The following is a 20,455-nucleotide window of genomic DNA, read 5'->3' as shown; positions in this document are numbered from 1 at the left end:
ACCCTACCCAAGATAATCGCCCAAAAACTGAAAAAACTATGGCTCTTAGACTATGGAAACACTAAAACATGATTCTTTTGGTTTCAAAAATGAAATCATTGTGTAAAACTTAAATAAATAAATAAAAAGTATACATATTAGGTATTGCCACGTCCGTATCGAACGGCTCTATAAAAATATCACATGACCTAACCCCTCAGGTGACCACCGTAAAAAAATTTAAATAAAAACGGTGTAAAAAAAGCAATTTTTTGTCATCTTACGTCACAAAAAGTGTAATAGCAAGTGATCAAAAAGTCATATGCACCCCAAAATAGTGCCACTCAAACCGTCATCTCATCCCGCAAAAAATGAGACCCTACTTAAGATAATCGCCCAAAAACTGAAAAAACTATGGCTCTTAGACTATGGAGACACTAAAACATTTTTTTTGTTTTAAAAATGAAATCATTGTGCAAAACTTACATAAATAAAAAAATTGTATACATATTAGGTATCGCCGCGTCCGTGACAACCTGCTCTATAAAATTACCACATGATCTAACCTGTCAGATGAATTTTGTAAATAACAAAAAAAAAAAACGTGCCAAAAAAGCTATTTCTTGTTACCTTGCCGCACAAAAAAGTGTAATATAGAGCAACCAAAAATCATATGTACCCTAAACTAGTACCAACAAAACTGCCACCCTATCCCGTAGTTTCTAAAATGGGGTCACTTTTTTGGAGTTTCTACTCTAGGGGTGCATCAGGGGGGCTTCAAATGGGACATGGTGTCAAAAAAACCAGTCCAGCAAAATCTGCCTTCCAAAAACCGTATGGCATTCCTTTCCTTCTGCGCCCTGCCGTGTGCCCGTACAGCGGTTTACGACCACATATAGGGTGTTTCTGTAAACTACAGAATCAGGGCCATAAAAAATGAGTTTTGTTTGGCTGTTAACCCTTGCTTTGTAACTGGAAAAAAAATATAAAAATGGAAAATCTGCCAAAAAAGTGAAATTTTGAAATTGTATCTCTATTTTCCATTAAATCTTGTGCAACACCTAAAGGGTTAACAAAGTTTGTAAAATCTGTTTTGAATACCTTGAGGGGTGTAGTTTCTTAGATGGGGTCACTTTTATGTAGTTTCTACTCTAGGGGTGCATCAGGGGGGCTTCAAATGGGACATGGTGTCAAAAAACCAGTCCAGCAAAATCTGGCTTCCAAAAACCATACGGCGCACCTTTCCCTCTACGCCCTACTGTGTGCCCGTACAGTAGTTTACGGCCACATATGGGGTGTTTCTGTAAACTACAGAATCAGGGCCATAAATAATGAGTTTTGTTTGGCTGTTAACCCTTGCTTTGTAACTAGAAAAAAAATATTAAAATGGAAAATCTGCCAAAAAAGTGAAATTTTGAAATTGTATCTCTATTTTCCATTAAATCTTGTGCAACACCTAAAGGGTTAACAAAGTTTGTAAAATCAGTTTTGAATACCTTGAGGGGTGTAGTTTCTTAGATGGGGTCACTTTTATGGAGTTTCTACTCTAGGGGTGCATCAGGGGGGCTTCAAATGGGACATGGTGTCAAAAAAACAGTCCAGCAAAATCTGGCTTCCAAAAACCATACGGCGCACCTTTCACTCTACGCCCCGCTGTGTGGCCGTACAGTAGTTTACGGTCACATATGGGGTGTTTCTGTAAACGGCAGAGTCAGGGCAATAAAGATACAGTCTTGTTTGGCTGTTAACCCTTGCTTTGTTAGTGGAAAAAATGGGTTAAAATGGAAAATTAGGCAAAAAAAAGAAATTCGCAAATTTCATCCCCATTTGCCAATAACTCTTGTGCAACACCTAAAGTGTTAACGAAGTTTGTAAAATCAGTTTTGAATACCTTGAGGGGTGTAGTTTATAGAATGGGGTCATTTTTGGGCGGTTTCTATTATGTAAGCCTCGCAAAGTGACTTCAGAGCTGTAGTGGTCCCTAAAAATTGGGTTTTTGTAAATTTCTGAAAAATTTCAAGATTTGCTTCTAAACTTCTAAGCCTTGTAACATCCCCAAAAAATAAAATATCATTCCCAAAATGCTACAAACATGAAGTAGACATATGGGGAATGTAAAGTAATCACAATTTTTGGGGGTATTACTATGTATTACAGAGGTAGAGAAACTGAAAGTTTGAAATTTGCTAATTTTTCTAAATTTTTGGTAAATATGGTATTTTTTTATGCAAAAAAATTAACTTTTTTGACCCAATTTTAGCAGTGTCATGAAGTACAATATGTGACGAAAAAACAATCTCAGAACGGCCTGGATAAGTCAAAGCGTTTTAAAGTTATGAGCACTTAAAGTGACACTGGTCAGATTTGCAAAAAATGGCCAAGTCCTTAAGGTGAAATAGGGCTGAGTCCTTAAGGCAGGGGTGGGGAACCTGCGGCCCGCGGGCCGCTTGCGGCCCGCGAAGTCATTCAATCCGGCCCCCCATGCGATTGTAAAACACCGCCGCCGATTGTCACTATGGAGCGGAGTAAATGTATTGCTAAACACACTGACAATGAATGGATGATCATGGCGATCATTCACTCATTGTCCGTGTGTTTAGCAATACATTTACTCTGCTCCTGCGGCCCGCCCCTGTTAGCCGGCGCCAGCCAATAGCATTTACTCTGCTCCTGCGGCACTCCCCTGTTAGCCGGCGCCAGCCTCCAGCTATTGCACTGCAGCTAAGATGCTTCCCTAGGTTTACAGCCCCGCCCGCCGTGAGTGACGTCACGCCGCCGGGCGGGGATCACCATTCATGCTGGCTGGGATGACACTGATGGGAGGAGCATATAGAGGACGAGCCAGCGCCACCGACGAGGAACCATTTCCAGCAGCAAGTAAGGCAGCCAGACAGCATCATGAAATACAGCAAATTTTTTTAATATGCAGCATAGCGGCGGGGGGAGGGGGGTAAATGTCCTGCACAGTGCACAGGACATTAATACATAAGTTACCATGACCAGTGCAGGACATTTACCCCCTCCCCCCATGCTGCATATTAAAAAAAAATCACAATGTCATTAGGGGAAAGTTCTTATCTTTATTCAGCAGTTCTGAGTCCCGACAATCTAATCTCCCCACGTCCTCTTCTATACAGATACCCTGGCTGAGTAATGTAATTACTGAGAACCTCTGCACAAGGATTACTCCGCCTGAGCCCGAAAACCATCAAATAGTCCCTGCAGAGTAATCCTTGTGCTGCTGATCCCGGCAATTACATTACTCAGTGTATTTGTATAGAAGAGGACATTGGGGCTCAGATTAAATTGTCCGAACTGCTGTATAAGGATAAGAACTTTCCCCTACCAACTTTAACTACTAGTGTTCCTCCACCAGCTAAGCCACAGTACAGTTTGAATCATGTGTCCGGGTTGAAGGCGGAAGGAGACCCGGACACATGATTCAAACCCTGTACAGTCCGGGTCAATCCCGTACAGGTGGCAACCCTAGGTAAATGTCCTGCTCCGGTCAATGGTCATGGTAACTCATGTATTAATGTCCTGCACAGTGCAGGGTGCTGTGTAATGTAAAGGGGTCCAGTGATGCAGGGAGCTGTGTATTGTAAAGGGTCCAGTGATGCAGGGCGCTGTGTAATGTAAAGGGGTCCAGAGGTACAGGGTGCTGTGTAATGTAAAGGGGTCCAGTGATGCAGGGAGCTGTGTATTGTAAAGGGTCCAGTGATGCAGGGCGCTGTGTAATGTAAAGGGGTCCAGAGGTACAGGGTGCTGTGTAATGTAAAGGGGTCCAGTGATGCAGGGTGCTGTGTATTGTAAAGGGTCCAGTGATGCAGGGCGCTGTGTAATGTAAAGGGGTCCAGAGGTACAGGGTGCTGTGTAATGTAAAGGGGTCCAGTGATGCAGGGTGCTGTCTATTGTAAAGGGTCCAGTGATGCAGGGCGCTGTGTAATGTAAAGGGGTCCAGTGATGCAGGGTGCTGTGTAATGTAAAGGGGTCCAGTGATGCAGGGCGCTGTGTAATGTAAAGGGGTCCAGTGATGCAGGGTGCTGTGTAATGTAATGGGGTCCAGTGATGCAGGGTGCTGTTCTTTATTTGTAAAAATTGAGTATATAAATAAAGATTATACAAAAAAAATGTTTGACCAAATAATAACAGGCTAATTTTTAAGTTGATCATTTTGTATGGCCCCCGAATGATGTTACAAAAATCCAAATGGCCCTTGGCAGAAAAAAGGTTCCCCACCCCTGCCTTAAGGGGTTAAAAGGAAGGGCACTTTTCAACTCACTCTTAAAGGGGAGGGCACTGTTCCAAGTCACGCTTAAAGGGGAGGGCACTGTTCCAAGTCACGCTTAAAGGGGAGGGCACTGTTCCAAGTCACTTTTAAAGGGGAGGGCACTGTTCAACTCACTCTTAAAGGGGAGGGCACTGTTCAACTCACTCTTAAAGGGGAGGGCACTGTTCCAAGTCACTTTTAAAGGGGAGGGCACTGTTCAACTCACTCTTAAAGGGGAGGGCACTGTTTAACTCACTCTTAAAGGGGAGGGCACTTTTCAACTCACTCTTAAAGGGGAGGGAACTGTTCCAAGTCACGCTTAAAGGGGGGGGCACTGTTCCAAGTCGCTTTTAAAGGGGAGGGCACTGTTCAACTCACTCTTAAAGGGGAGGGCACTGTTCAACTCACTCTTAAAGGGGAGGGCACTGTTCCAAGTCACTTTTAAAGGGGAGGGCACTGTTCAACTCACTCTTAAAGGGGAGGGCACTGTTCAACTCACTCTTAAAGGGGAGGGCACTGTTCCAAGTCACTTTTAAAGGGGAGGGCACTGTTCAACTCACTCTTAAAGGGGAGGGCACTGTTCAACTCACTCTTAAAGGGGAGGGCACTTTTCAACTCACTCTTAAAGGGGAGGGCACTGTTCCAAGTCACGCTTAAAGGGGAGGGCACTGTTCAACTCACTCATAAAGGGGAGGGCACTGTTCCAAGTCACTCTTAAAGGGGAGGGCACTGTTCCAAGTCACTTTTAAAGGGGAGGGCACTGTTCAACTCACTCTTAAAGGGGAGGGCACTGTTCAACTCACTATTAAAGGGGAGGGCACTGTTCCAAGTCACCTTTAAAGGGGAGGGCACTGTTCAACTCACTCTTAAAGGGGAGGGCACTGTTCCAAGTCACTTTTAAAGGGGAGGGCACTGTTCAACTCACTCTTAAAGGGGAGGGCACTGTTCAACTCACTCTTAAAGGGGAGAGCACTGTTCCAAGTCACGCTTAAAGGGGAGGGCACTGTTCAACTCACTCTTAAAGGGGAGGGCACTGTTCCAAGTAACGCTTAAAGGGGAGGGCACTGTTCCAAGTCACGCTTAAAGGGGAGGGCACTGTTCAACTCACTCTTAAAGGGGAGGGCACTGTTCCAAGTCACGCTTAAAGGGGAGGGCACTGTTCAACTCACTCTTAAAGGGGAGGGCACTGTTTCAAGTCACTTTTAAAGGGGAGGGCACTGTTCAACTCACTCTTAAAGGGGAGGGCACTGTTCAACTCACTCTTAAAGGGGAGGGTACTTTTCAACTCACTCTTAAAGAAGAGGGCACTGTTCCAAGTCACGCTTAAAGGGGAGGGCATGTTCAACTCACTCATAAAGGGGAGGGCACTGTTCCAAGTCACTCTTAAAGGGGAGGGCACTGTTCCAAGTCACTTTTAAAGGGGAGGGCACTGTTCAACTCACTCTTAAAGGGGAGGGCACTGTTCAACTCACTATTAAAGGGGAGGGCACTGTTCCAAGTCACCTTTAAAGGGGAGGGCACTGTTCAACTCACTCTTAAAGGGGAGGGCACTGTTCCAAGTCACTTTTAAAGTGGAGGGCACTGTTCAACTCACTCTTAATGGGGAGGGCACTGTTCAACTCACTCTTAAAGGGGAGAGCACTGTTCCAAGTCACGCTTAAAGGGGAGGGTACTGTTCAACTCACTCTTAAAGGGGAGAGCACTGTTCCAAGTAATGCTTAAAGGGGAGGGCACTGTTCAACTCACTCTTAAAGGGGAGGGCACTGTTCCAAGTCACGCTTAAAGGGGAGGGCACTGTTCAACTCACTCTTAAAGGGGAGGGCACTGTTTCAAGTCACTTTTAAAGGGGAGGGCACTGTTCAACTCACTCTTAAAGGGGAGGGCACTGTTCAACTCACTCTTAAAGGGGAGGGTACTTTTCAACTCACTCGTAAAGGGGAGGGCACTGTTCCAAGTCACACTTAAAGGGGAGGGCACTGTTCAACTCACTCCCCTTCTCTGTACGTTGAACAGTGCCCTCCCCTTTAAGCGTGACTTGGAACAGTGCCCTACCCTTTAAGAGTGAGTTGAAAAGTGCCCTCCCCTTTAAAAGTGACTTTTAACAGTGCCCTCCCCTTTAAGAGTGAGTTGAACAGTGCCCTCCCCTTTAAAAGTGACTTGGAACAGTGCCCTCCCCTTTAAGAGTTAGTTGAACAGTGCCCTCCCATTTAAGAGTGACTTGGAACAGTGCCCTCCCCTTTAAGAGTGAGTTGAACAGTGCCCTCCCCTTTAAAAGTGACTTGGAACAGTGCCCTACCCTTTAAGAGTAAGTTGAACAGTGCCCTCCCCTTTAAGAGTGAGTTGAACAGTGCCCCACTTTAAGCATGACTTGGAACAGTGCCCTCCCTTTTAAGCGTGACTTGGAACAGTGCCCTCCCCTTTAAGAGTGACTTGGAACAGTGCCCTACCCTTTAAGCGTAACTTGGAACAGTGCCCTCCCCTTTAAGAGTGAGTTGAACAGTGCCCTCCCCTTTAAGCGTGACTTGGAACAGTGCCCTCCCCTTTAAGCGTGACTTGGAACAGTGCCCTCCCCTTTAAGCGTGACTTGGAACAGTGCCCTCCCCTTTAAGAGTGACTTGGAACAGTGCCCTACCCTTTAAGCGTGACTTGGAACAGTGCCCTCCCCTTTAAGAGTGAGTTGAACAGTGCCCTCCCCTTTAAGAGTGACTTAGGGTAGAATTACTTACAGTGATCAAATATTCCAGCCCTTCCGGATCGAAATTGCTCTTTGCCATTCCCGTCTTGTTTGTAGGATCTATCCACTGTATCTCCACTCTCCTCGCTATCCAAAGACAGGCACGCACGTACAGACGCACGCACGTACAGACGCACAAACACGATTATTTAAATTACGCAGTATCGCATTAACAAACCAAACAGTAGACTGTATAGGCATAGGCAGGCAAATTTCATATTAGTACCTTGGGAACGGCTCCATGCTAGAATGTACTGTCGGATTTGAGAAAGTTGAAATCGCAATGCGGTTAATTCAAGTTCTATAAATCGCATTGCGATTTCAACTTAGAGCTTCTGCCGACTTTCGTGCTCATGGAGCGTCCCCATCACAATGGGAACGGCTCCATGCTAGAATGTACTGTCGGATTTGAGAAAGTTGAAATTGCAATGCGGTGAACTTCCCCCCATCACGCCAGCCCCGACACCCGATTTCTGCTTTTTGGCCGCGTGGGTGATGAAGGGGGGGGGGGGGGGCTGCAGTTTACAGCCTACTCTCCAATGTACTGTAGTTCCAAGCGGGTCTCGGGTAGTTCCAAGCGCCATCTGGTGTTCACTCAGCAAAATTGCACCACCAAGCGCTTCGGGTTCACAAATTTAATTCGCTATCGTTACGCGCTGATGCGAGTCTGCAGGGAGCGCTAACGATGATACAACTGTATGAACCACTCTAAAAATTTTCCCTTCATAGCACATACAGGTTAATATACAGGTTAGGCGACACTGTTTAACTATTTTGTTCAATAGATGGGTTAAGATGGGGCAACGTGAAAAACATGAATATATTACATCTCATCTGATATACTTGAAACCCTGAAAGAAGCATCAAGAGGCATCAGGAGAATGGACCAGGGATGGTCCCAGGATAAACAGTAAGGGGAATAAAATGCACATTACAAAGGTGGAGTATACACATATATCATGGACCCTTTGTGGATCCTTGTAAACCAGAACTCCTCAGCACCACATCCAGCTATGAATGTTTGAGGTTATTAAAGGAATATTGTGGTTACAAGAAGATATCCCTACCCACATGTATAAATGCCAACTATTAGGTCAGCAGACGTCCAACCCCCGGGGCCTCTACTGATCATGAGAAAATGTGCCGCATACCCCGAAGTGAATGGAATGTGTGGTTGAGCATGCTCTATTCTACTCTATGGGACTGCCAGAAACAGCCATGCGCCGTGCCCCTCTATTCACTTTCTAAGGGATAATGAAAAGCGGAGCATAGCATTTGGCTATTTCTGGCAGTCCTGTATAGTTGAATGGAGGGGCAGCACATGCTCATCCAGCTGTCACATTTATTTCAGAGTATGTGGTCCCCGGACAACTACTTATAACCTGAATACCCCTTTAAATTACCCTTTTGGCATGCAAAAAAAAATTGATTATATACCCAGTATGAAAATGAAAGTGGAAAATGCAAAATGCAAATGTGATCGCACACTACATCCAGCACTCTGCCCTCCATGCTGTATGAGACATTGGTTTATATTTTGGCCAAAGCATAGTAAGCCACTCACCGCGTCAAGGTCGTCTCAATTGAGTGGTCCCTAACTCTTGTTCCTACCTGTTCATGGGCCATGACAGCCACATAAAATCCAGGGAATGCAGGTCAGCATGCAAGCCAAGTACACTTTGCTTGTAACCCCGTCCGGTGCCATTACAGCTTTCATCGGATCCAGGGATGCAAGTACCAACATGCATGCTGAACCCACCATATACTTCTCCTGGAGCCAGATGGCTAATGGTAGGTTCTATATAAGCAGACTCAGTTTTATACTGACTTTAAAACCAGCCTCCAGGACAGACTAACTGGTCAGGTGTGCTTGACTCAAAGGAGATCGCCACGCCTCCAATATATGCTACAAAGAAAAAAATAGGGGGTTGAGTCAGCACAACCTGCCTGCAGGTGCAGATCACTATGGCGAAATACATATACAAACGGAAAATGCAAATGTGATCGCACACTACATCCAGCACTCTGCCCTCCATGCTGGATGAGACATTGGTTTATATTTTGGCCAAAGCATAGTACGCCACTCACCGCGTCAAGGTAGTCTCAATTGAGTGGTCCCTAACTCTTGTTCCTACCTGTTCATGGGCCATGACAGCCACATAAAATCCAGGGAATGCAGGTCAGCATGCAAGCCAAGTACACTTTGCTTGTAACCCCGTCCGGTGCCATTACAGCTTTCATCGGATCCAGGGATGCAAGTACCAACATGCATGCTGAACCCACCATATACTTCTCCTGGAGCCAGATGGCTAATGGTAGGTTCTATATAAGCAGACTCAGTTTTATACTGACTTTAAAACCAGCCTCCAGGACAGACTAACTGGTCAGGTGTGCTTGACTCAAAGGAGATCGCCACGCCTCCAATATATGCTACAAAGAAAAAAAAATTTTCTTTGTAGCATATATTGGAGGCGTGGTGATCTCCTTTGAGTCAAGCACACCTGACCAGTTAGTCTGTCCTGGAGGCTGGTTTTAAAGTCAGTATAAAACTGAGTCTGCTTATATAGAACCTACCATTAGCCATCTGGCTCCAGGAGAAGTATATGGTGGGTTCAGCATGCATGTTGGTACTTGCATCCCTGGATCCGATGAAAGCTGTAATGGCACCGGACGGGGTTACAAGCAAAGTGTACTTGGCTTGCATGCTGACCTGCATTCCCTGGATTTTATGTGGCTGTCATGGCCCATGAACAGGTAGGAACAAGAGTTAGGGACCACTCAATTGAGACGACCTTGACGCGGTGAGTGGCTTACTATGCTTTGGCCAAAATATAAACCAATGTCTCATACAGCATGGAGGGCAGAGTGCTGGATGTAGTGTGCGATCACATTTGCATTTTCCGTTTGTATATGTATTTCGCCATAGTGATCTGCACCTGCAGGCAGGTTGTGCTGACTCAACCCCCTATGAAAATGAAAGTATCTACATATGAGCAGATAGGCCTGCTTGCAGCATAGGAAGTTATGCCTGATGTTAGATTTTAACCAAAACAAGAAGCACACTTCAGATTATAGCAAATAAATGGCATGTATGCCTTTGCAAGTAATATTTTCTTTTTAGCAACTTTGCAAATGTTCTTCATCACCTTTAAAGGGGTTGTCCTATCTTGCCGTTAAGCCCGACCCCAGGTGGCAGGGCTTATAAAACCGAGCAGACCAGAGCTTTACTTTGTCTGTAACTCCCATTGTAGTCAGTTGGAGCTACACAAACTGCTTAGCAGAACAAGCTACCCAGCTTCCATAACCCCTGGAGTACAATGAGAGTTACAGAAACAGTGGAGCTCCGGCCCGGCCACCTTGGGTTGGTGCTCAGTTCCATCTCATTGAGAAATGACGAGATGGGACAACCCCTTTAATGTATAGAGCTCTTACATAACAGACAATAAAGCCGTGTGTCGCCTAATACTACAGGCAGATTCCCTTCTACCTGTCCCCTACCTGTCCCCTACTTATTGCCAACATATATTTGGTTTGGTTTAGTTTACCAAGAAAAGACTGCACGGCCAGACTAGACAGAGCCTGTAGAGTCCGCAAACATATTACCGCATAGGAGCTGTAGATGCAGAATGGTAAGAGATTTGAAAATTAGTTTTTCTACTTGTAGATGCTCTGGAGTGATAAAAAGGATTGCAAAGATGTAACCACCCTTTAATAAATGTACTACCTTCACATCCACTCTCATAGTTTTCTTATCCAGGGGGATATGCACCATCTTCATGCCAAAATAATGAGCCGCTTTATCAAATGCTGCATGAGCGCTTACTGGAGCAACACTACAATACAAAAAAAATTCACTACAGTGATCTATGTCCCGGCATACAGATTATTTTATACATGAAAATCACATGAAGCAATCAACAGATTAACATAAAAGCCTTCTGCGTAATGAAACATCCACGTACATGGCCTTGGGCTCAATGGTTATATGTGGATGGCGCCATCCACATATCGCCACCATAACAGTGCCATCCACAGATCCCCCATAACAGTGCCATCCACAGATCCCCCATAACAGTGTCATCCACAGATCCCCCATAACAGTGTCATCCACAGATCCCCCATAACAGTGTCATCCACAGATCCCCCATAACAGTGTCATCCACAGATCCCCCATAACAGTGTCATCCACAGATCTCCCATAACAGTGTCATCCACAGATCCCCCATAACAGTGTCATCCACAGATCCCCCATAACAGTGTCATCCACAGATCCCCCATAACAGTGTCATCCACAGATCCCCCATAACAGTGTCATCCACAGATCCCCCATAACAGTGTCATCCACAGATCCCCCATAACAGTGTCATCCACAGATCCCCCATAACAGTGTCATCCACAGATCCCCCATAACAGTGTCATCCACAGATCCCCCATAACAGTGTCATCCACAGATCCCCCATAACAGTGTCATCCACAGATCCCCCATAACAGTGTCATCCACAGATCCCCCATAACAGTGTCATCCACAGATCCCCCATAACAGTGTCATCCACAGATCCCCCATAACAGTGTCATCCACAGATCCCCCATAACAGTGTCATCCACAGATCCCCCATAACAGTGTCATCCACAGATCCCCATAACAGTGCCATCCACAGATCTCCCATAACAGTGCCATCCACAGATCCCCCATAACATTGTCATCCACACATCCCCCATAACATTGTCATTCACACATCCCCCATAACAGTGTCATCCACACATCCCCCATAACAGTGTCATCCACAGATCCCCCATAACAGTGTCATCCACAGATCCCCCATAACAGTGTCATTCACAGATCACTTTGTTTCTTATACCATTCACACAATTCTTATGTACAGGATTCGTAGGATTCGAGATTCGAAAGATTCATCATATTCGAGAACCTTTTCAGATTCGGATTAAAAAAAAATTGAATTTGTCCCACCTATAATAAGCATGTAACTAAATGCCTCTGAAGATTCCTTCCTGACTATCCCTGCTTGTCAGAGAAGGAGAAAGCCGCATTTACATGCAGGGATATCCTTCACAGTATGGGGAGGAGCAATCCCAAATGCCATTGCGCGTCCCCTTACAAAATCACTGTATGTCGGCAGCAAAGGCTGTTTACACAGCATGATCTGCTGGCAGCAAACGATGATCTAAGTGACCGATTATCGTATTGTTTACGCTTGTTAACGATAATCTGCCTGAACATAGGGCAGTCTAAAGCGGCCTTAACCCTTTCCTCCCCCTACAGAGTTTGCTGCGGGTGCTGTAAATTTTTTCTCTATGCTTGTACACAGTATGTGTGAATAACCCCCCTCCTCCACTTTACCAAGTTTGTATGGTGCTAGTCAGCAGAAGAGAAGCAATACATTTTTGTAAACCAGAGAATTCATACATTTCTGGGTACTTGATTCCTCTTTCATATGCCAGGTCTCTATACGCTTTGCAGGCCATCAAGATGCTTTCGGTACCTCCAGATGTCACCTGCAAAAAAGAACAGAGCACATTTATCTCCCGAGGTGATGTCAATTATAAAGCTGGGTTCGCATCTGCTGCAAGAGGATCCTGCTACCTTATCTGGCACAAATGCTGGCTGACGGATGGACAAAACTGTTGCATGCCGTTTTTGTCTGCCGTAACCTGGTATTTATATCAGAAAGCGGCCGGATCACCTCTTGATCCCATTATAATCAATAGTGATCCACCAGTGATCTGTAGAATTCGGCAATGCTGGATCTGGTGAACTCCAGCAGGCTGTTCTTTGCCAAACAGTCTGACAAAAAGTTCCCCCCCACATGTGAACTTTTTAATAGTTCCCATAGGGACCTTGAATAAGAAATCATCAAATTGCTTCTCTCGTAGACCCCAATGTATTAGCAGTGGAGTCTATGAGACTTAGGCTACATGCACACGACGTATTTGTTTTGCGGTCCGCAAAAAAAAAAGATGACATCCGTATCCATATTTTTTGCGGATCCATTGTAATAATGCATAAAACGGACAAGAAAAGGACACGGTGTGCTGTCCGCATTTTTTTCGGACCCATTGAAATTAATGGGTCCGCATCCTGTCCTCAAAAAAAAGGAACGGACTCGGAACCAAAATACGCTCGGCTGCATGAGGCCTTACACTATATTCCTATGGAGTCCTGCCGCATACACCATACGCCCCCCCGATCCTCACTAGGAAGAGTCGGTGCACACCCAGAAGCATGCTTTTATGGTTTTTTGCGCTCCCATGTCCTGTGTTCACATTTGACCACGGCATCTTTTGGGTTAAATGTCCTTGTACGTCATTACCGCTGGTTGTGGAAATTAGGCCCTGGTGTCTGCGGGCGCCATTTTTAATGACCCGACATGTTTTGTACTGTTACATCACATGTCGGCAAAGGAATAATAAATATACTAGTTTTATGGGTAAAGATTCAGTAATATATGTAAATTTATTTACATTCCTGTCATTCTGGGCCTTGAAGTCAAGCAGTCGGTCCTGTCAGTAATGGATAGCTGTCTCTGGATACACAGTCATAGAGGGAAGGCGTACGCATGGGGTGTGCCGTGTGTGCCTGGGCACACCCTAATCAAGCCTGCTGGCTGGCGAATACTAATGAAGCGCTTCCATTTTGAAAGCGCTCATTAGTACCGGAGGACCAGGAAGCGGTGAACGATATGTACTTACCGCTTCCTGGTCCTCGGCTGTCGGCTGTGTAGGGCTGCACACAGCGTGAGGCACTTTGTGATGTCACGCTGTGCGCGCCAGTTCAGAGCACAGCCGACAGCAGGAGGTAGAGGATCACGGGTGGCGAGGAGTGGCGGCGTCCAGGATCAGAGAGATAAGTGTTTTTTTATTTTATTAAAAATGCGGCTGCTGGGGGCATAATAAAGGCTAATGAGAAGAGTAATGGGGGCTAATGAGGCATATGAAGGCTAATTAGAGGCATAATGGGGGCTAATGAGAGGCATAATGGGGGCTAATGAGAGGCATAATGGGGGAAAATGAGAGGCATAATGGGGGCTAATGAGAGGCATAATGGGGGCTAAAGAAGCATAAGGGCTGATGATGGGAGCTAATGACATAAAGGCTACACAGTTGCAAGAAAAAGTATGTGAACCCTTTGGAATGATATGGGTTTCTGCACAAATTGGTCCTAAAATGTGATCTGATCTTCATCTAAGTCACAACAATAGACAATCACAGTCTGCTTAAACTAATAACACACAAAGAGTTAAATGTTACCATGTTTTTTTTGAACACACCATGTAAACATTCACAGTGCAGGTGGAAAAAGTATGTGAACCCCTAGACTAATTACATCTCCAAGAGCTAATTGGAGTGAGGTGTCAGCCAACTGGAATCCAATCAATGAGATGAGATTGGAGGTGTTGGTTACAGCTGCCCTGCCCTATAAAAACACACACCAGTTCTGGATTTGCTTTTCACAAGAAGCATTGCCTGATGTGAATGATGCCTCGCACAAAATAGCTCTCAGAAGACCTACTTGTAACGGTCGCGTACACACACACACAGGGGGGAGGGAAGTGACCACTGCGCTCCACCCTTACCCCTGGCCCTGCCTACTTGCCTCGCGAGTCCTAATGACAGGGGACAACTGGACGGCAATCCCTAGCTTGGACTAAGTGCAGGGAAGACAGAAAGACAAACAACAGAATGTGAACGGACCGAGTCAATACCAGGAAAGCTACAAAGTACAAATGGAGCAAGCAGAGAATTGTCAGGAGAAGCCGGGGTCATAAATACCAGGAGAGTCGTGTAGTACCAAAGGAGTCAGCAGAGGATCGTCAGGAGGAGGCCGGGGTCAGAATACCAGGAGAGCAGCAAAGTACACAAGGAGCAGGCAGAGGATCGTCAGGAATTCAGCAAGAGGTAAGTACGCCAGGAAAGACAAAACCACAGGTGGAACCTAAATTAACAGGCAACCTGTGGCCAGCAGGCTGCCTGTATTTATAGTGGGGAGTGAGGGTCATGTGACATGGCCAGCGTCACATGACCGACAGACCAACCAGTCGAGCACCGAGTGTTCGGCGCTCAAGGAAGACTTAGGAGCAGGGAGCCACCCAGCTAGTAAAGCCGCCCTGGGAACGAGGTCAAACACAGATCCTCGCTCCCGAAGCTAAGCAGCAGGTCTGCGGCTAATGGGGGACCGAGTGCACCTTCGGAACCCCGTTACACTACTATTAAGAATTGTTGACTTGCATAAAGCTGGAAAGGGTTATAAAAGTATCTCCAAAAGCCTTGCTGTTCATCAGTCCACAGTAAGACAAATTGTCTATAAATGGAGAAAGTTCATCGCTGCTGCTACTCTCACTAGGAGTGGCCGTCCTGTAAAGATGACTGCAAGAGCACAGCGCAGACTGCTCAATGAAGTGAAGAAGAATCCTAGAGTGTCAACTAAAGACTTACAAAAGTCTCTGGCATATGCTAACATCCCTGTTAGCGAATCTACGATACGTAAAACACTAAACAAGAATGGATTTCATGGGAGGATACCACAGAGGAAGCCACTGCTGTCCAAAAAAAAACATTGCTGCACGTTTTCAGTTTGCACAAGAGCACCTGGATGTTCCACAGCAGTACTGGCAAAATATTCTCTGGACAGATGAAACCAAAGTTGAGTTGTTTGGAAGAAACACACAACACTATGTGTGGAGAAAAAGAGGCACAGCACACCAACATCAAAACCTCATCCCAACTGTGAAGTATGGTGGTGGGGGCATCATGGTTTGGGGCTGCTTTGCTGCGTCAGAGCCTGGATGGATTGCTATCATCGAAGGAAAAATGAATTCCCAAGTTTATCAAGACATTTTGCAGGAGAACTTAAGGCCATCTGTCCACCAGCTGAATATCAACAGAAGATGGGTGTTGCAACAGGACAACGACCCAAATCAACAACAGAATGGCTTAAACAGATGAAAATACGCCTTCTGGAGTGGCCCAGTAAGAGTCCTGACCTCAACCCGATTGAGATGCTGTGGCATGACCTCAAGAAAGCGATTCACACCAGACATCCCAAGAATATTGCTGAACTGAAACAGTTATGTAAAGAGGAATGATCAAGAATTACTCCTGACCGTTGTGCACGTCTGATCTGCAACTACAGGAAATGTTTGGTTGAAGTTATTGCTGCCAAAGGAGGTTCAACCAGTTATTAAATCCAAGGGTTCACATACTTTTTCCACCTGCACTGTGAATGTTTACATGGTGTGTTCAAAAAAAACATGGTAACATTTAATTCTTTGTGTGTTATTAGTAGAGTTGAGCGAACACCTGGATGTTCGGGTTCGACGAGTTCGGCCGAACTTTCGAAAAATGTTCGGGTTCGGGATCCGAACTCGACCCGAACTTCATCCCGAACCCGAACCCCATAGAAGTCAATGGGGACCCGAACTTTTGGGCACTAAAAAGGCTGTAAAACACACCCGGAAAGGGCTAGAGGGCTGCAAAAGGCAGCAAAATGTAGTTAAATCCCCTGCAAACAAATGTAGATAGGGAAATGATGAGTTAACATAAAATAAATAAAAATTAAACAATATTAATTGGAGTGAGGTCCCATAGCACAGAATCAGACTTCAAGTCACCCACCAATGGAGAAGGTCACTTACTATTATTTTGACCACAGCACCCAGACAAAGGAGAGAGGTCCCACAGCAGAGAACCAGGCATCATATCACCCACCACAGGAGTAGGCCACCATTTAGTTACTTTGACCCCTACACCCAGACGGAGGAGAGAGGTTACACAGCAGAGAATCAGGCATTTAGATCACCCACCACAGGAGTAGGCCACCATTGAATCAGACCCCGGCAACCATGTCAGATGGCACAAGCATAAGCTTTATATCAATCAGCACAGGAGAAGGCGACTTTGACAGACTTTGACCCCTACACCCGGATGGAGGAGAGAGGTTTCAAAGCAGAGAATCAGGCATTTAGATCACCCACCACAGGAGTAGGCCCCAATTTAATGGGACCCCGGCAACCATGTCAGATGGCACAACCATCAGCTTCATATCAATCAGCACAGGAGAAGGCGACTTTGAAAGACTTTGACCCCTACACCCAGACGGAGGAGAGAGGTTTCACAGCAGAGAATCAGGCATTTAGATCACCCACCACAGGAGTAGGCCCCCATTAAATCAGACCCTGGCAACCATGTCAGATGGCACAACCATCAGCTTTATATCAATCAGCACAGGAGAAGGCGACTTTGAAAGACTTTGACCCCTACACCCAGATGGAGGAGAGAGGTTTCAAAGCAGAGAATCAGGCATCATATCAACCACCACAGGAGAAGCCACCATTTAGTTACTTTGACCCCTGCACCCAGGAAGAGGAGAGAGGCACCACAGCACATATTCTGGCATCATATCAGCCACCACAGGAGAAGCCACCATTGAGTTACTTTGACCCCCGCACCCAGGAAGAGGAGAGAGGCACCACAGCACATATTCTGGCATCATATCAGCCACCACAGGAGAAGCCACCATTGAGTTACTTTGACCCCCGCACCCAGGAAGAGGAGAGAGGCACCACAGCACATATTCTGGCATCATATCAGCCACCACAGGAGAAGCCACCATTGAGTTACTTTGACCCCTGCACCCAGGAAGAGGAGAGAGGCCCCACAGCACATATTCTGGCATCATATCAGCCACCACAGGAGAAGCCACCATTTAGTTACTTTGACCCCTTCACCCAAACAGAGGAGAGAGGTTCCACATCAGAGAATCAGGCATCATATCAACCACCACAGGAGTAGGCCACAATTTAATGGGACCCCGGCAACCATGTCAGATGGCACAACCATCAGCTTCATATCAATCAGCACAGGAGAAGGCGACTTTGAAAGACTTTGACCCCTACACCCAGACGGAGGAGAGAGGTTTCACAGCAGAGAATCAGGCATTTAGATCACCCACCACAGGAGTAGGCCCCCATTGAATCAGACCCTGGCAACCATGTCAGATGGCACAACCATCAGCTTTATATCAATCAGCACAGGAGAAGCCACCATTGAGTTACTTTGACCCCTGCACCCAGGAAGAGGAGAGAGGCCCCACAGCACATATTCTGGCATCATATCAGCCACCACAGGAGAAGCCACCATTGAGTTACTTTGACCCCCGCACCCAGGAAGAGGAGAGAGGCACCACAGCACATATTCTGGCATCATATCAGCCACCACAGGAGAAGCCACCATTGAGTTACTTTGACCCCTGCACCCAGGAAGAGGAGAGAGGCCCCACAGCACATATTCTGGCATCATACTAACCACCACAGGAAAAGCCACCATTGAGTTTCTTTGACCCCTGCACCCAGGAAGAGGAGAGAGGCCCCACAGCACATATTCTGGCATCATATCAGCCACCACAGGAGAAGCCACCATTGAGTTACTTTGACCCCCGCACCCAGGAAGAGGAGAGAGGCCCCACAGCACATATTCTGGCATCATATCAGCCACCACAGGAGAAGCCACCATTGAGTTACTTTGACCCCCGCACCCAGGAAGAGGAGAGAGGCACCACAGCACATATTCAGGCATCATATCACACACCACAGGAGAAGGCCTCTTTCAGTGATTTAGGCCTTTGGACCCAGACAGAGGAGAGAGGCACCACAGCACATATTCTGGCATCATATCAGCCACCACAGGAGAAGCCACCATTGAGTTACTTTGACCCCTGCACCCAGGAAGAGGAGAGAGGCCCCACAGCACATATTCTGGCATCATATCAGCCACCACAGGAGAAGCCACCATTGAGTTACTTTGACCCCTGCACCCAGGAAGAGGAGAGAGGCCCCACAGCACATATTCTGGCATCATACTAACCACCACAGGAGAAGCCACCATTGAGTTACTTTGACCCCTGCACCCAGGAAGAGGAGAGAGGCCCCACAGCACATATTCTGGCATCATATCAGCCACCACAGGAGAAGCCACCATTGAGTTACTTTGACCCCCGCACCCAGGAAGAGGAGAGAGGCACCACAGCACATATTCTGGCATCATATCAGCCACCACAGGAGAAGCCACCATTGAGTTACTTTGACCCCTGCACCCAGGAAGAGGAGAGAGGCCCCACAGCACATATTCTGGCATCATATCAGCCACCACAGGAGAAGCCACCATTGAGTTACTTTGACCCCCGCACCCAGGAAGAGGAGAGAGGCACCACAGCACATATTCTGGCATCATATCAGCCACCACAGGAGAAGCCACCATTGAGTTACTTTGACCCCCGCACCCAGGAAGAGGAGAGAGGCACCACAGCACATATTCAGGCATCATATCACACACCACAGGAGAAGGCCTCTTTCAGTGATTTAGGCCTTTGGACCCAGACAGAGGAGAGAGGCACCACAGCACATATTCTGGCATCATATCAGCCACCACAGGAGAAGCCACCATTGAGTTACTTTGACCCCTGCACCCAGGAAGAGGAGAGAGGCCCCACAGCACATATTCTGGCATCATATCAGCCACCACAGGAGAAGCCACCATTGAGTTACTTTGACCCCCGCACCCAGGAAGAGGAGAGAGGCACCACAGCACATATTCAGGCATCATATCACACACCACAGGAGAAGGCCTCTTTCAGTGATTTAGGCCTTTGGACCCAGACAGAGGAGAGAGGCACCACAGCACATATTCTGGCATCATATCAGCCACCACAGGAGAAGCCACCATTGAGTTACTTTGACCCCTGCACCCAGGAAGAGGAGAGAGGCCCCACAGCACATATTCTGGCATCATATCAGCCACCACAGGAGAAGCCACCATTGAGTTACTTTGACCCCCGCACCCAGGAAGAGGAGAGAGGCACCACAGCACATATTCAGGCATCATATCACACACCACAGGAGAAGGCCTCTTTCAGTGATTTAGGCCTTTGGACCCAGACAGAGGAGAGAGGCACCACAGCACATATTCTGGCATCATATCAGCCACCACAGGAGAAGCCACCATTGAGTTACTTTGACCCCTGCACCCAGGAAGAGGAGAGAGGCCCCACAGCACATATTCTGGCATCATATCAGCCACCACAGGAGAAGCCACCATTTAGTTACTTTGACCCCTGCACCCAGGAAGAGGAGAGAGGCACCACAGCACATATTCTGGAATCATATCAGCCACCACAGGAGAAGCCACCATTTAGTTACTTTGACCCCTTCACCCAAACAGAGGAGAGAGGTTCCACATCAGAGAATCAGGCATCATATCAACCACCACAGGAGTAGGCCACAATTTAGTTTATTTGACCCCTGCACCCAGGAAGAGGAGAGAGGCCCCACAGCACATATTCTGGCATCATATCACACACCACAGGAGAAGGCCTCTTTCAGTGATTTAGGCCTTTGGACCCAGACAGAGGAGAGAGGTCAGAGATTAGCTTCATATCCCCCAGCACAGCAGAAGACCGCTTT

At 46.6% G+C, this 20,455-nt stretch overlaps 1 protein-coding gene across 2 annotated transcripts in view; it reads right to left on the bottom strand.

Moving 5' to 3' along the window:
• The window catches only part of LOC121004076 (sphingosine-1-phosphate lyase 1-like), a 247,803-nt gene that overhangs the window by 75,628 nt on the left and 151,720 nt on the right, over positions 1-20,455 (bottom strand). For both annotated transcript variants that reach the window (XM_040436155.1, XM_040436156.1), the window contains exons 8-9: positions 12,409-12,497; positions 10,708-10,816 (exon numbers count right to left, since the gene is read on the bottom strand). In XM_040436155.1, coding sequence (XP_040292089.1) covers positions 10,708-10,816; positions 12,409-12,497 — 198 coding nt within the window. The remainder of the gene's footprint in view (positions 1-10,707; positions 10,817-12,408; positions 12,498-20,455) is intronic.

This window comes from Bufo bufo, chromosome 6, assembly GCF_905171765.1.
Source record: "Bufo bufo chromosome 6, aBufBuf1.1, whole genome shotgun sequence".
NCBI classification, from domain to species: Eukaryota; Metazoa; Chordata; class Amphibia; order Anura; family Bufonidae; genus Bufo; species Bufo bufo.
The sequence above is the reverse complement of the archived record's forward strand: the minus strand, read 5'-3'. Positions and strand labels throughout refer to the sequence as shown.